This window comes from Rattus norvegicus, chromosome 12, assembly GCF_036323735.1.
Source record: "Rattus norvegicus strain BN/NHsdMcwi chromosome 12, GRCr8, whole genome shotgun sequence".
Taxonomy (NCBI): domain Eukaryota; kingdom Metazoa; phylum Chordata; class Mammalia; order Rodentia; family Muridae; genus Rattus; species Rattus norvegicus.
The window spans coordinates 9,586,246-9,599,931 of NC_086030.1; the positions used below are offsets into that span (position 1 = coordinate 9,586,246).

At 47.3% G+C, this 13,686-nt stretch overlaps 1 protein-coding gene across 4 annotated transcripts in view; it reads right to left on the minus strand.

The window, feature by feature from the left end:
• Fry (FRY microtubule binding protein) overlaps window positions 1-13,686 on the minus strand; it is a 243,032-nt gene that overhangs the window by 55,886 nt on the left and 173,460 nt on the right. For all 4 annotated transcript variants that reach the window (NM_001170398.2, XM_039089331.2, XM_063271250.1 and 1 more), the window contains exons 40-46: window positions 12,027-12,225; window positions 9,916-10,037; window positions 8,029-8,216; window positions 6,837-6,931; window positions 3,699-4,306; window positions 1,912-2,009; window positions 702-872 (exon numbers count right to left, since the gene is read on the minus strand). In NM_001170398.2, the coding sequence (NP_001163869.2) occupies window positions 702-872; window positions 1,912-2,009; window positions 3,699-4,306; window positions 6,837-6,931; window positions 8,029-8,216; window positions 9,916-10,037; window positions 12,027-12,225 (1,481 nt within the window). The remainder of the gene's footprint in view (window positions 1-701; window positions 873-1,911; window positions 2,010-3,698; window positions 4,307-6,836; window positions 6,932-8,028; window positions 8,217-9,915; window positions 10,038-12,026; window positions 12,226-13,686) is intronic.

Below are 13,686 nucleotides of genomic sequence, written 5' to 3' on the forward strand. Positions count from 1 at the left end.
TTGAAAAGGCCTAAGGAAGTTCGCTGTTCCCAGTGATTAGCTCAGAGACGTCATGACCTGTGCACCAAACACATGGGCCCAGAGGAGCTATGCATGCTACTGCCCACCCTGTGAAATGCTACGGACATCTCACATCCACGGCACAGGAGTCAGAGTAAGAACCTGCAAGGAATATGCTAGAAACTCACATGCGTGGCATGTTTCTAGTTGTACAGACGAGAGGCGGTGGTAAAGATTTTCTTTCTAGATTACAATTCGTTAATTAGTTTGGAACAACCAGTCACTAACATACCTAGCGACGTACTAAGCCCTCAGTAATGGCTGCCACTCCCCACCTCCGACCCCTCACCTGCTGGGATTACGGGTGCACACTGTCACACCAAGGGGGATCAGGTTTACCTGGGCCGTGTTGGTGGGGGTGAGTAGTAGGGTCTAGCAAGTGGGGAGGGGTGAGCTGTGGAGGAAGGCCTCTGGATCTAGGGTCAGTTATTTCGAACTCACAGCTCATCAGTGAACTGAGTCCAGCCTCAGTTTCTTCCCAGAACACCCCACTCACTGGTTTATTGGGCAGATTTAAAACCAACGCATTAGCATCTGTAGACTTTGGTCTACCAATACATGGCAGACGCTCACGGCCAAAGCTGTATAAACGAGCGAACCATGGATGCTAAACCGACACTTTGTTTGGCATCACCGATTACCTCTGCCAGGTAGGTGACCATGTTCAGGGTGATGTCAGCATAGGCTTCGTGAAGGTAGCGGCAGACGACGTTGACCCACGTGGCGCAGTCCCTTGTGTAGCTGTGTGTTTTGTAAAGGGTCATGACGTGGGCCAGATTTGAAAGTTTAGGATTCTTTTCTTCCAAGCAAACCTTCGAAGAGAAGCGTTAGAGCAATTCAGAATGCTCCAATGGACAGGGAGGAACATTAGCAATATTCTAAGTCGCCACAGACAGTCTGGAAAAGGCCCACGTGCTTCCCGGTGGCCTTGGAGGTGCTAAATTGAGCCACTGGCTAGTACGCTTTCCCCTCAAAAATCTGTCCACTCGCTTCGCTCTCGTTAACTTTACATAGTTATCGTATGCGTGTGTGTGTGCACAAGCAAGTGAGTGCCGGGGGAACACATGTGAGGGTCAGAGGACAACCCCAGGAAGTCTGTCCTCTTGATTCAGGTCGGCGAGTATCTTCACATGCTGGCCCATCTCAACGGCCCCCATTTATCTCTTTCTCTGTCTCTCTCTTCCCTTCCTCCCTTCCTCATTCTCTCTCCCCCTTCCATTCTCTCTCTCCCTCTCTCCCTCCCCCCTCCTCTCTCTCTAGCCCTGGAATTCCTGTCCTTGAACTCGATCTGTAGACCAGGCTAGCCCCAAACTCCTGCCTCTGTCTCCTGAGTACTATGATCAAAGGTGTGTACCGTACCTCCACCACCTGACTCCCAGCTTTTCTTTTCCTTTTTATATTTATATTTATTTATTTTATGTATATGAGTACACTTTGCTGTCCTCAGACACACCAGAAGAGGACATCAGATCCCATTACAGATGGTTGTGAGCCACCATGTGGGTGCTGGGATTTGAGCTCAGGACCTCTGGAAGAGCAGTCAGTGCTCTAACCACTGAGCAATCCCCCCCACTTGCTTTTCTTTTTTTTTTTAAACCTTTTTTTTGTTTGTTTGTTTGTTTTTTTCCGGAGCTGGGGACCGAACCCAGGGCCTTGCACTCGATAGGCAAGCTCTCTACCGCTGAGCTAAATCCCCAGCCCCCCACTTGCTTTTCTTAATAATGAAAAAAAGTTTTTAAAGCCAATTCGTAACAGCCACCCAGAGGTGTCTGTTATGAGCAGTATCGAGTTTTGAGACAACCATAGCCTTCTTCAAGCCAGCCATTTCCAACTGGCACGGAGACCGCATACCTGAGCAATCCTTTCGGCGATGCCCTTACAGAACTGATTGGGATTTTCAAAATGCTGGATCAGCTGAGGCAGGAGACACAGGACATTCAGCGGAAATCCTGGGTGAGAGAAAACACAGCGGCAGTCGCTGAGCACTGTGGTGTGAGTGGTAACACGGGGAAGGAATACACACATCTTATTTGGTTCCAAGGTGATGTAAAATTGGCCTCACAGTTGTCAGAGTTGTTTGAGGCAGGGTTTCACCTAGGCCAAAGTGACTGTTCACTGAGCAAGGGTGACCTGGAACTTCTGACCTGCCTGCTTGCACTTCTGGAGAGCTGGTTTATAGGTATGTACTTGGTCGTATGTGGCACTGGGGATTGAATCTAAGGCTTTGTGTAAGCTATGCAAGCTCTGTCAACTGAGCTACGCCATCAGCCCCCGGACAGTTTAGCAGGGGAGGGTCAATACGACCTGATAAAAGCATACCAAAATGACATCACCTCCATGGACGCTGGAGTACAATTGTGATTTCAACAGAAAATCGCAAGGAGTGATTGTTTGTGAACAAGGAGAACTGGACAGATTTTATTGACGTACAGCGAACGGAGCTGAAGCATTAGTTCAGGATTTTGTAAAAATAAAAATATAAGCTGGATGCGGTAGCACACGCCTTTAATTCTAGCGCTTGGGAGGCAGGGGCAGGCAGATCGCCGTGAGTTCAAGGCCAGCCTGGTCTACAGAGTGAGTTCCAGGACAACCAGAATTATGTAGAGACCCTGTCTCAAAAACAAAGCAAAACCAAGCAAAGAAGCCAACGCAATTTCAAGCCGGTCTGGTGGCTCACACCTTTAGTGCCAGCGTTCAGGAGGGAGGCAAGCAGACCTCTGAGACCCAGCTCAGTCTACATCGAGGTCGGGAACAGCTGACCGAGATCAGAACAACAAAACATACTTAAGCCGTAGTCCTACAACTGGAAAGACCCTGAAGATAATTGCTCAGCGTGGCTGCTAAAACCTAATTAATGAAATGCATTCTTAGCTACTTGCCATGATATTGAAAGCTTGTGTTGTTGATTTTGCTAAATTCAGAACAATAGAGAACTAACCATTCTTTCAAGAGGACGGAGAAGGGAAGAGAAGAACACGAGTTGGGAATTAGGAAAGAAATGTACAAGAGCAAGGGACAAAGTTGACAATGTTTGCAATTTAACCCAGAAATCATTCACACACACACACACACACACGCACACACAAGCAAGCACACATGCACATACACATGCATGCACACACAAGGGAGCACACACACACACACAAGCGAGCACACGTGCACACACACTCATGCACACATACACACACATGCACACACAAGCAAGCACACACACACTCACACAGACACACACACAAGTGAGCACACACAGACACACACAGACACACACATGCACACACAAGCAAGCTTGTGTGTACCCACACATGTATACACAAGTGAGCACACACACACACACAAAACCTTGAAGGTTCTTTCTATAGATAAGCCAGGTGATTCATTCATTCATACACACACACACACACACACACACACACACACACACACACACACACAAGCAAGCACGTGTGCACACACACACATGTACACACAAGCGAGCACACACGCACGCACACACACACAGACACACACACACAAATAAACTGCTGTTCCTGTTTTCCCCATCGCTAGTATTAACACCGTAGATACAGACACGTGGTATCATCTTGTCTCCCTGAAGCTGCATGCGTCAGGGCTACAGGCAGGCCCGACACCGGCCTTACCGATAGCTTGGGACGAGTCCACCATGGGCACTCTGGACACTGGTGTCAGCAAGCTGAAAAGCTGCAGGGTCAGGTCCGTGGTGGTGAGAGAGGTGAAGCCCTTCAGCAGCAGCTGCTGCAGCCCCGGGAAGTCTGCCCACTTGAGCTGCGCCTGGAGTTTCTCGAGCTTCTCTCGGTTCTCGGCTTTCTCCAGTGGCATCTGTGCCAGCAGTCGGTTCAGGAGCCTCAAGGCCATCAGGTATTCAAACTCAAAGTCAGACTCCATCAGGGCCACCGTGACCCAGAAGATGGTGGCCAGCAGGTTGGTGGGATGGTTTACGTGGGAAGGGTCTGTGAGGCTCTCCTTCAGGGAGGAGCTGCTTCTGGTTTTTGAGGAAAGGCCTTGCTGAGTGCAAGCCTGAATCCTATCCAGGGTAGCGCTTCGAGGCGGGTCCGAGGATCGGTCAACGACACCAAACTTCTTGGGCACGGAGAAGCTTCTTTGGTGCCGGCTGCGCTCTGCGGTCGCGGTGCTGCCGCTGGGAGTCCCGGGGCTGACGTTCAGCTGTCCGGTACTTTTCCTGCTTGCTGTCAGTTTACTGCTAGAGCTTAGATCTGGTGAGGAAGAACTAGGTACAAACAGAGGTGAGGTCAGCAGAATGCCAGTGGATACCACCAAAGAGCTGGCGCTTTTGTGTCCTGAGAAGCAGCTATGGGGGAAATCCTTAGAGAGCACCACGTGCATCGGTGCCCGTATCACCCTTACCTGGAAGCTAAGCAGGGCCAGACCTGGTTAGCACTTGGATGGGGGACATCCACAGTCTGCTTGGATGTCTTTAAAGTTAAGGCTATGAAAAATAAATCTTGGCAAGAACAGCCTCCAAACACAGACACCCCATACACGCTTTCAATCATAGAAGGTCGAAAGCCCCAGCAGCGCTTTCATCTGCATTCTATTTGAATTTGGATGGGAACAATTATCAAATGAGACAGACTAGTAAGTGCAAAACTCATCTCCTCTTAACTCAAGATACGATTAACTCAAGATACGATGTCCTCAGGAAGGAGAAAGGTAAGTACACGCGGCAAAGGAAATGCTTTTACACTTAGAAAATTTGATTTTCTCCCCCGCACCCCCACCCAGTCGGAGGCAGGGTCTCAATAAAATTTACTCAACTTAAAGATTATCAAAGATGCTGGCTGGCAGTGGCGGTGCACGCCTTTAGTCCTAGCATTCAGGGGGCAGAGGCAGGAGGATCTATATAAATTCAAGGCCAGCCTGATCTACGACAGCCAGGGATACACAGAGAAGTTCTGTCTTGAAAACCATGATGGTGGTGGTGGTGGTGGTGATAGCTGGATGGTGGTGGTGGTGGTGATAGCTGGATAGTGGTGGTGGTGATAGCTGGATGGTGGTGGTGGTGGTGGTGGTGATAGCTGGATGGTGGTGGTGATAGCTGGATGGTGGTGGTGCACACCTTTAATACCAGCACTTGGGAAGCAGAGGCAGAAGAATTTCTGAGTTTGAGGCCAGCCTGGTTTACTGAGTGGGTTCCAGGACAGTCAGGAATACACAGAGACATAAATACAGTAATGTTCATGGGGTGGGAGAGACAGCCCAGCCATTGAGAGCACTGGCTGCTCTGACAGAGAACCTGGGTTCAGTTCCCAGCATCTGGACGGCAGCTCACAACCATCTGTAACTCCAGCTCCAGGGGATGTAATTTCTCTAGCCTCTTTGGGCATCAGAGCTCCCATGCACACTATATACATAATGGGAATAATAAAATAAATCTTAGAGTAAGGTCCAAAAGGCTGCAGGGTCAGTCGACCAACTTGGTTTCAAGAACAGGTTCAACTGCCGAGGGAGGCATGGAATCCCAAATCATTTGGAGGGAGTTAGTGAACGAGAGTAGGTGAATAACCATCTCCTAAAGTGCGTGTTTACTTAAGGCAACGTCTATCCCAGCTGCTCTACAGACGCAGTTCAGACGCTCTCCCCCCACGTTCACTCAGCTTTAGTTCCTTTTGCTGCTATAATAAATAGGACCATCATTATGTGTTACTTAAGAATAGTGTACACTGGGGGTTGGGGATTTAGCTCAGTGGTAGAGCGCTTGCCTAGCAAGCGCAAGGCCCTGGGTTCAATCCCCAGCTCCGGGAAAAAAAAAGGAAAGAATAGCGTACACTGTGCTTTCGGATTAGACCTGAGTTTGGTTCCTCAAATCATGTTGGAGAGCTCATACCTATTTATAACTCAAGCTCCAGGAGATCTGATGCTTCCAAGGGCACCTGCTCGCATGCTCGATCTCTCTCTCTCTCTCTCTCATTCATATTCTCTCTCTCTCTCTCTCTCTCTCTCTCTCTCTCTCTCTCTCTCTCAAAACGTTAAAATAATGGCCAGGCAGTGGTGGCGCATGCCTTTAATCCCAGCACTGGGGAGGTGGGGGCAGGCAGACCTCTGAGTTCGCAGCCAGCCTGGTCTACAGAGTGAGTTCCAGGACAGCCAGTGCTACACAGAGAAATAACCAGGAATATTATACTGCACACGCCTTTACCATCCAACCCTACGCCCCTCCCAGGAGGCTGAGGCGTGGAGATCTCTGAGTCAGCCTGCTCTACACAGTGAGTTTCAGGCTAGCCCAGAGGGGAATAATTCTTTTTAAAATTATTTTTGTTTTTATGTGTATTGTGTGACACTTTTGCTTGCATGTATGAGTGTGTATTACGTGTGTCCTAGAAGTGTGCATCAGATGCTCAGAACAGCGTGTTATGAGCATGTTTTAAAATGCATGAGTATTTTACAATACAATGTGCGTGAGTGTATGAGTGTGTGTGTGTGTGTGTGTGTGTGTGTGTGTGTGTGTGTATTAACTCCTTTACTCGCTTAAACTTAAGAAAAAAACAAAGGGTTAGACAGGTGGCTCAGAGGTTAAGAGTGCTTACTGCTCTTGCAGAGGACCTGGGTTCGATTCCCAGCACCTTCTTCATGGCTCATACCAACCAACCTGTAACTCCCAGTCACTCGGGCAGTGCACACTCACACACATACATCTAAACATTTGTTCTTAATGAGAGAAAACATCAAGCACCCTCTCTAGGCCCTAAGTAGATTTCAAAACCTTCATCCCCACCACACCCCAGCCATCCGACTCTCACCGAGATAACACTGTGAAGAGGTCACTGTTCTTCAAGCAATCCGACAAGTTGTCCACTGCGGCTTCCAAGGTCAAGAGTGCTTCCATCACGTATCCCTGTACAGCACACAGAGACAGCCTTTGGGGACCTTCCCAAGGATGAGCTTACACAAGGCACACTCTTTTCCTACCGGGATGGGATTTCTGAAAACCGGACAATCATGGTGGTATTCATTTATGAAGTCTAAGATCAGGTTATAAATCTCACTTGGGGAATTACACAGCACAGGAGGAAGGCAAGAACTACAAGGATTTACTTCCCCATGTTGGACAGTCTCGAGGGGATTAAAACTACAACAGGGCATGGTGAGTGTGTGTGTGTGTGTGTGTGTGTGTGTGTGTGTGTGTGTAGGTGTGAGGTGAGTTGCCCCCTGCTGAGGGGAAGGGCAGGCCACTGAAATACAGAGGGACAGTGTGCCCTTATGAAGCAAGGTGAGGTGTCAGGAGAACTGTGCCTCCATGAAACTGACTGGAACTTCTGATGGACTGAAGGGAGAGCGACAGAGTGTGCCGAGGGCTGGCCTTAGCCTCATAGCCACTCAGTGCCCTTGGCTCTAATCTACTCACCCCTCAAGGCTCTGAGCTCCACCTATAGGGTCTCCAGCGTGACTCTCTCCCATCCTGTCCCCAGAACAACTTAGGGATCAGCCAGACAGGGAAGGGCAGGGCTTGGAATATGTATGGCGGGGATCCTGGCCCTGATTGGATGCGCTGTGTAACTGAGTCCTCAGCAGAGGGTGGAAAGAGCCAAATGACACAAAACAACCCCATCTAATACAAACCAGCCCCTTGCCATCCACCATAGAAAACCACCATTACTGCCACCAGACACACACACACACACACACACACACTCTCTCTCTCTCTCTCTCTCTCTCTCTCTCTCTCACACACACACACACACACACACACACACACACACACACACACACACACACAACAGAGATCTGCCTGCCTCTGCCTCCCGAGTACTGGGATTAAACCATCATGCCTGGCTAAGAAAGATTAATTTCTAAGATATTTTAATTTAACTAGCTAGTTGATTAACTAGTGTAACTAATTACTTATGGTTCTGAGGGTTAAAGCAAATTCTATAGACTCCAGGGGAGGGCTATGTCATGGAGGGGCACTTAAGTGGTCACTCACTTCCGTACCTGAATCTCATCACCATGCTCTCCGATCACCTCCACCAATCTGGACAGGAGGTCAGACAGGGCATGCGCCGACAGGGGTTGTTTGAGGGCCCGGAAGATCTGGAAAGATCGGCCTGCGTAGTGCCTGGAAGAGCTTGCGAGGGCAGTCTGCAGGGCAACCTCGCTCAGGTGCTGCTCCAGATGGAGACCTGTGGCCAGAAGGAAGAGCAAAGGGCAAGCCATGGCGCTTCACACTGCGGCACCCAAGTCACGAGGATACGAGGGTGTTAGAACTTGCTCATAGTTCCCCGACTCCCCCACCCCGCTCGGTAATAGAGGGCTGGCCTAGGATGTGCCAGGCCTTAGGCACTGTGAAAGTGCCTAATATAAGGCCCTGGAAAGATGGCTCATTGATTTAGAGCACTTGCTGCTCTTCCCAGAGGACCTGGGTTCAGTTCCCAGCATGCACTTGTGTGGAGGCTCGCAACCATTTTTAACTCCAGTTCCAGGAGATCTGACGCCCTCTTCTGGCCTCCACAGGCACTGCATGCATAGGTGCACATACACGCGTGCAGGCAAAATAGCCAGAGGCGTTAAAATTTTAAAACGAAGGAAAACAATCTATAAACAGGCAGACGAATGAAATAGCAGAACATCGAGCCATTTCAAAATGAAAATAAATGTTGTATGAATCATGGGAAGTGTAGGAAGAGACAGTGTCTTTGAGACAGGATGGTCCTGGTTCTGAATCACCAGGCTTGCGATTCTGGGGAAGACAGAGCCCTACCTACATCCTTCTCTCTGACTTGTGAGTAACAGGCCGTCTCTCTCAGGGATGTTACAAGAACTCAGCAACACAATGTCTGGAACACGACCCATGTGCACACATGCAATATTCTTTTCACTCTCCTTCTATCTATCAGGCTATCTATCTATCTATCTGTTGTTCTTTTTCTTTCATATGTGTCTGTATGTTAATAGACACATGGGTGCACAGTACACAAGAACACACTCGGAGGCCACATGTTGATGCCAGGTGTTCTCCACCATGGCTCTCTCTCCTTACTTTTGGAGACAGTGTCTCTCACTGAACCTGGAGTTGGCCCATTTCAGTGAGACTGGAGCTCTGGAGGTCTCCCTGACCAGTTCTCAGGGTGCTGGGTTACGGTGCATTTCTGCTGGGCACTTTACCTATGGAGCTGCTTCTTCGGCCCCTGGACTGTGTTTTATACGTAAGTATATATAGAATAGTTTCCTCCTTTTCTTCCCTCGCTTTCGTTGAGAAAGAATATCATACACCGTAATTCAGGGCGGCCTCGAATTCACTATGTACTAGGTTGGCCTTGAACCTGAAATGGTCCTCTTGCCTCAGACAGCTGGATTATAGGATAAGATACCATGGCTGGCTGGCTTTTCTTTGTAAAGAGGCATTGTTAGAAATACATTTTTAAGCAGGAGAAAGATAGGGAAGCATCTAACTAATTCTAAAGGCATCCAAGTCCTGGCGCCAAAGTGTCTGTTCTGCCGATACACAGATCTGGAAACGCAGACACATTGGGGAAGGCAGTAAATATTACCTGACTGTCCTCACTAAAGCAAGATCTCAGGAGTCAGAAAACCCCTGACCAGGTGGGAAAGAAAATGCAACCAGAGACAGGATTGTTTGGGGTCACTAAATTGATTGACTGCAGTTCTCTTTCTAGGAGACCGACAAGAGTAGAATAATGACAATGAAAATAGTAATTTTTTTTTGGTGGGGCCAGAGGTCTTTTGACATATTTGGTTGTCACATGAACACGGACAAGAAGGAATAACTCTTATTCTAGCTGAAGTTTGGAAATGTTGGATGTGTTGCCATCATGGAGTAAGTCCCGCGAGAGAAGAATGCTGGCCGACGGCTTAAGGTACCTGACTTGGAATCCTTAAATACAGACACAACGTGACGTAGGAAATTAGAAAGCTGCTCAGCGCTCTTGGAGTTCTGGTTTTTGGGTGTGATGTCCTCGTGGCACCAAAGTGGCCCGAATGCCCTAAAACCAAACATACTGATGTTAAACACATGGATGCCATTTTGTGTTAAGGGACACGCAGGGGGGTTCTAACTCACAAGAAAAAGGGTACTCTATTTAAATTTATATTATTATTTTTCATTATGTTCAGGTGTGTGTGGGTATGTACCATAAGTGCAGTGCTCACAGAGGCCAGAAGAGGGCATCAGGTCCTCCTGGAGATGGACTCATAGACGGTTTTAAGCCACCTGATCTTGGTGATGAGAATTGAACTTGAGAGAGCAACAGTGCTTTTAACCGCTGAGCCATCTCCCCAGCCGTGTGCGCGCGCGCGCGCGCGTGTGTGTGTGTGTATGTGTAAATCACATAATTTACTGATTCTATTCATTTTAATATATTGTAACACATAACACATTAATATTAATATATCATAATGTTAATGTAATATATTATTAAAATATACATTTATCAGTATATTGTAGCTTTAGTAATTAGAAGAATATCAAAACTTCTATATTTACTCAAAAATAACTGGTTTGTGGAGAATGCTTTTGATGATTTTTAACTAGTTAGAATTAATTATCACGCATAATGATGACATGAATCCGTGGGTGCACATGCCCCAATGCCTGTGTGGAGGCCAGCACACAACTCTGTGGCTCTGTTTTTTCTTTCCACCTTCGTGGGGATCCCAGGGATTGAACTCCGTTGCGAGACTTCTTTCTGGGCAGGTGCCTTTACCTGTTGAGCCGTCTCACCAGTCCTACCACCATTATTTTAAACTCATTTACAACAATCAAGATCTCTTGTGTTGGGCCAGCAGGAGGGCTCGACAAGTAAGGCATGTGCTGCCAATCCTGAGGATCCGAGTTCGATTCCCGGGACCTACACGGTGGGAGACGAGAACTGATTCTGGGTAGTTGCCCTCCACCTGCACACTGAGGCTGGCCCCTTCCCCATCGATCAATCATCAATCGATCAATGAATGTAAAAATCTTCTATAAAAAAAGAACGGTGCTTGGCATACTGTGGGCATGTATTATGTTTGGGAAATGACATAAAATATCTGAGTTTGCCAGTGAGAAAAGTTTGTGTTGGTGTTCGGGGTCCCATTACCAAGGTGTGAGAGTCCACGGAACAGCAGAAAATGGCTTCTGTTATCCAAACTTGTGTTTGAACAGTAAGGATGGGCTGGAGATGGCCCAGTGGTTAAAAGCACTGACTGTTCTTCCAGAGGAAGACGGGAGCTACATGGCGGCTCACAACCATCTCTAACTCCAGTTCCAGGGGATCTGACGCCCTCTGCTGGCTTCACGGGCTTCTACATGCACTGTACACAGTACAGGCAGGGAAAACACTCATACACATACAATTTCCGGACTCTAAGTGGCAGCCCTGAGTGTTGTTGACAGATGTGACTCTAACGTGTAAGACAGAAGCCCCCGGAAAGGACAGAATGACTCCACATCGCCCGTATGCAGGCTTTTACACAGCACAAGCTCCCAGGGCTCCTGCAGTTCTGAAGCCTTCCTGATTAAGGCGGAGACTTGGAAGACCTGAAAATATCTGGCCATCTGAGTTCCGCTCGATTCTGATGTTTGACTACACTGGATTCTTTCCCCATTTTGCTTCCTGTTGCTTCTGGCTTCTGACTCGGAGCAAGCAAGCCACGATCTCCGAGCAGGTGTCCGGGTTGACTGTGGCTAATATCTTCAGAGTAAAGTTCTTGGCTAACTCTCAGAACTTCCAGAACCATCTGAGGTTGATGGAAGCCAGTCGCACGGCAGGACATTACCGTCCACGGCACCATCTCAGCATCATAAGCCAAATCTCCCTGCTGACCCATCATCCCACTGATGCCACACCTCTCGCAGCATCTGCCCTCCACTCTGGTCAGTATCCATCAGGAGGAAATAGGCCTTCTTCCGCCCAGGAAGATCAATTTCCCAGCTGTGTGGTTTTCAACAGCAGCCGCCCGGGAGCAGCAGAACTCCCCCTCCCCACCGTTACCTGGTGGTCAGAAACTCAATGAGCTTGTTGGCCTTCTCGTCCGACTCAGCGGCCGCGTCGACATCTTCCACCTCCTGGGTCATCTGTGGGAGGTTCCCACTGCTGCCCCCCAGACTGATGCTGGAGGAAGTGGAGCTTGAGCTCAGGCCGGAGTCGGGCACTGGCGACGACTGATCCTCTCTCAGGAAGTCAAAGCCACCTAGTAGGAGGAGAAGGCAAAGGAGGAGTGGGCTAGGCTGCCAGCAAGCTTGCAGAGGCCTGGAGGTAAGTCTGAGTAAGGAGACATTAAGGAGCGCTTGACTTGGACTGTGGCTGCGAGGTGACGTACTTATGAGCAATATCGATCATTTTTCTCCTTTGGTTTCTCAAGACGCGGTTTCTCTGTGTGGCCCTAACTGTCCTAGAACTAGCTCTCTGTGTAGATCCATCCGCCTGCCTCTGCCTCCTAAGCACCGGGACTAAAGTGTTCCACCACTGCCTGGTACATCCATTCCTCTTCCCTTGTGACCTCAGATGCACTGCTGTGCACACCAGGGTGCATCCGGTATCGTGGGGAGAGATGCTGTATTTCTCCTTGGGGTTTGGCTAGATGTCATGGCAAAGGGGAGGTCCATGTATGTTTTATGCATATACTGACCGGAACTACCAAAAGCCAGTCACCAACTGTACTGTCAGCAAATTAGTCCCAAGTATCGGGCAATTTAAACATTTAAAATGGCTCCTTTAACAAACACTACCCAATGGCTGCTAGTAAGTTATATGTAATGTTTTTGAGTAAATGTGGTTATGAGCTTGATTAACTGTGTATCTAATCTGTATGTACACATGTGAACATACAATGTATATATACATACATGCATATATACATATATACTCATACATATATACACACACATATATACACATATATACACACACACATATACACATACATATACACACACATATACACATACATATACACACACATACATATACACACACATACATATACACACACATACATATACACACACATATACACACACATACACACAAATATATACACATATACACACACATATATATACATACACATATCTACACACATATCTACACACACAAATATATATATACACATATACACACACATATATACACACACATATATACGAATACACATATACACACATATATATACACACACATATATACACATATATACACATACATACACATATATACATATACACATACACATATATACACATATATACACACACATATATACACACACACATATATACATACACACATATACACACATATATATACATACACATATATACACATGCATACATATACACAGAGATATATATACACGCACATATATACACATACACATATATATACACATACATATATATACACGCACACATAAACACACACATACACACACACACACACACACACACACATATATACACATACACACAAATATATATATTTGGTGTTTAGAATTAGACCAGGGCCTCATGCATGCTAAGTGTATATTTTATCACTGATCTATATCCTAACCCTATATTACCATATTTTAATGAGCTATATCATATGGTATTCAAAGACCTAAGGAGAATACCATTCTTTTCATTGTATATTTGCTTAACACTGAATATCACTA